At 50.6% G+C, this 1,320-nt stretch overlaps 1 protein-coding gene across 1 annotated transcript; it reads left to right on the plus strand.

Annotated features, from left to right (window-relative positions):
* Positions 1-387: 387 nt before the first annotated feature.
* LOC112495044 lies at positions 388-1,300 on the plus strand (the record flags this gene model as incomplete). The annotated part of the gene is made up of 2 exons (XM_025089715.1): positions 388-781; positions 904-1,300. Coding segments are annotated over exons 1-2 (447 nt in total), but the record flags the coding sequence as incomplete, so codon positions are not given.
* Positions 1,301-1,320: the final 20 nt, after the last annotated feature.

Below are 1,320 nucleotides of genomic sequence, written 5' to 3' on the forward strand. Positions count from 1 at the left end.
GGTAGATGTGGACACACAGTACCAGACTAGCGGGGGACCCCTTCTTCGGTCTCAGAGCTGTGTCGACGAAGACGCCGACAACGAGGGAGTCAGCGATAACGACGTGTTACCACCAGGGTATAGGTTTACCGTACAAGTCGAAAAGACGCGTCGCATAAATCGGTTTCGATTAGACGGACGCGAAATAACAATGGCTATCCGGCAGCCACCCCAAGATCCTGATACGAATACGGTATCTTGGCTGCAGGGTGCTGTCCGGGATATACACGCGTACCTTACAAGTTCGTGTACCGCGCAAGATTATATAGGTCTGACGATTAAATCAGACAGTTTTGCGTGCGGGGCCGCGTGGCTGTCGTACAGGCCGGCTCGAGACTTGGCTGCAGGGTGCAGTCCGGGATATACACGCGTACCTTACAAGCTCGTGTACCGCGCAAGATTATATAGGTCTGACGATTAAATCAGACAGTTTTGCGTGCGGGGCCGCGTGGCTGTCGTACAAGCCGGCTCGAGACTTTCTTGAAAACGACGTGTGGGGTGTAATATCATCCGTCGCGCAGAGCGCCCAGGCGTTCCAAATAGACAAATCTTTTGTCATAGAGTTGTGTATAGTGGAAGTACCGCGGGGTACAGGGCGTGTGTAATTAGCGCACGAGTTTATAAAAAAACACTCTATACTTGCCATAATAAACACCGATAATCTCTGTCTACCTAGATCGCTCGCTGTGGCGATGGTATACGCTGAACGCGGGGAAGTACGCTCTGGGGAACTGCATGAGAGATGGAACGCTGTACGGCGTCAACGGGGCAAATTTCAAAAACAATTAGCTCTCGAGCTTGTGGCAAACGCCTGTGTAGACATACCGCCCGATGGCTGCGACGCTCTGGGGAACTGCATGAGAGATGGAACGCTGTACGGCGTCAACAGGGCAAATTTCAAAAACAATTAGCTCTGGAGCTTGTGACAAACGCCTGTGTAGAAATACCGCCCGATGGTTGTGGTATTCGGGAAATTGATAAATTTCAAAGACACCTTGCTCCGGATGGTATAGCCATTGTTGTTTACGAGTTCGACAGTGTAGGCAGCGGTGAGAAACCGCTGTACGACGGATCGCAGATAGTCGATAGCGCGTACGGTTCAGGGAAACCACGGCAAACTCTCCGCATCCTGTATTATAATAATTCGCAGCATTATCAGCCTATTTTAAATATGCGGGGTGCGGTCGGTAGTCGGGGTTTTTACATACCATGTAACAGATCTTACACGCACGAGGCACAACATAAGTGCTCCAACAAATGCGCTAGATGCTTCGGAAAACC

Source organism: Cephus cinctus, unplaced genomic scaffold, assembly GCF_000341935.2.
Source record: "Cephus cinctus unplaced genomic scaffold, Ccin1 Ccin1_scaffold1172, whole genome shotgun sequence".
Lineage (NCBI taxonomy): Eukaryota > Metazoa > Arthropoda > Insecta > Hymenoptera > Cephidae > Cephus > Cephus cinctus.